Source organism: Sturnira hondurensis, unplaced genomic scaffold (assembly GCF_014824575.4).
Source record: "Sturnira hondurensis isolate 20B ecotype Veracruz unplaced genomic scaffold, ASM1482457v3 Scaffold0002532, whole genome shotgun sequence".
Classification (NCBI taxonomy): domain Eukaryota; kingdom Metazoa; phylum Chordata; class Mammalia; order Chiroptera; family Phyllostomidae; genus Sturnira; species Sturnira hondurensis.
The window spans coordinates 530639-532483 of record NW_028075163.1 but is presented as its reverse complement, the minus strand read 5'-3'; the positions used below and the strand labels follow the sequence as shown (position 1 = coordinate 532483).

At 39.0% G+C, this 1845-nt stretch overlaps 1 protein-coding gene across 1 annotated transcript; it reads left to right on the top strand.

Annotated features, from left to right (window-relative positions):
* The first annotated feature begins 439 nt into the window (after window positions 1-439).
* Window positions 440-1387, top strand: LOC118982913 (olfactory receptor 51L1-like). Its single transcript, XM_037040059.1, has one exon. The coding sequence runs from the start codon at window positions 440-442 to the stop codon at window positions 1385-1387; it is 948 nt and encodes a 315-aa protein (XP_036895954.1).
* The last annotated feature ends 458 nt before the right edge of the window (window positions 1388-1845 follow it).

Sequence of the window (1845 nt, the reverse complement as noted above, 5' to 3'; positions counted from 1 at the left end):
GCATAGTTTATGTTAATCAACAAGGGCTAAAGAAAGTAAAATCATTAAAAGGACAATGTATGATTTATGCAGGAGAGCAAGTGAATGTCATTCTCCTTAGAGGTAAACAATTTTGAAATGTATGAAATGGGATATTCTACTCCATTCTTTCTTAACAATTTTAAGATGGGCCAATCAGTGGAAGATTATCAATGCAAATACATTAAAGTTCCTGTCAGAGATTACCAGGTTTGTGTGGTACACACTTTTGTTCCAGAATTTGGTTTTACTGAAAAATGTTTCTTTCATGAGAGCCATAAAATGTACTCCCTTTCTCCCTCTGTGAGGTTAGAGGAAATATGTATTGTATTCTGGTGGAAACAGCTTATGCTCACAAGGGATAACTTTGAGGGATGAAAAAGAGTAACAGAAACTATTCCTCATGTTTGCCAGGGTCAACATGGTGGTCTGGAATACCAGTGGTACTATGGAGCCCATATTTCTTCTGAAGGGTTTTCCTGGACTGGAGTATGCTCATTCTTGGCTCTCAATTCTATTCTGCTGTGTATTCTTGGGATCATTTATTGGTAATATTACCATTCTGTCTGTCATTTGGATTGAGTCCTCGCTTCACCAACCCATGTATTATTTCATTTCTATCTTGGCATTGAATGACCTAGGTATGTCCCTGTCCACACTTCCCACTATATTTTCTGTTTTATGGTTGCATATTCGAGAAATTCAGGCAAGTGCTTGTTATGCTCAGCTCTTCTTCATCCACACATTCACATTCCTGGAATCTTCACTGCTATTGGCCATGGCCTTTGACCGTTTTGTTGCTATCTGTCGTCCACTTCACTATACCACCATCCTCACCAACAGTGTAATAGGCAAGATTGGTCTGGCCTGCTTGCTAAGAAGCATGGGAGTCGTACTACCTACACCTTTGCTGCTGAGCCATTATCACTACTGCCATGACAATGTCCTCTCCCATCCTTTCTGTTTGCACCAAGATGTTCTGAAATTGTCCTGTTCAGATGTTAGGATCAACAACATTTATGGACTGTGCATAGTTATTGTCACACTAGGTGTGGATTCAGTCTTAATACTTCTTTCTTATGTCCTGATTCTTCATGCTGTGCTGAGCATTGCAACTGGTGAAGAACGGTTCAAAGCGCTCAACACATGTGTATCCCACATCTGCGTGGTGCTCATCTTCTTTGTGCCAGTTATTGGAGTGTCAATGACCCATCGCTTTGGAAAGCATCTGTCTCCGGTAGTCCACATCCTCATGGCTAACATCTACCTGCTCCTTCCCCCTGTGCTTAACCCCATTGTCTATAGTGTCAGGACAAAACAGATTCGGCTAGGAATTCTCCGCAAGTTTGGGCTAGGGAGGAGGCTTTAAATAACTCTATCCCCCAGTTTTCCCACTGAAAAATCTTGGGGGCAATCACTGGAGTTGATGAGAAGAAAAATATTTGGAGCTTCATCACCTGTTTAAATTCCTAATTCTTCCACTTCCTAAATATATGACCTCAGTTAATCATCAGTCCCTCTGAGATGCAGTTTTTTCAGAGACGGATTGTGTAAGCATGGCCTTTTTAATAATTTTGTTTTAAGCCTCAAAGTAATTATGAGACTTACAATAGACACTGTGTGTAAAAGTGATTGTTTTTGAAAATGGTAAAGTTGTTAATATGATTACATTATTGTAAATAATATAAATAATATTACCTGTGAAATATAAGTATGTTTATAGAGTTTCTCATGTTTATGATGTAAAACCCAGAAATCAATCTTTCTCTCTCTTTTTCTAATATGTTTTCCCACATTCTTTCTCTCCTGCTAAAATGTTGTGGTTGT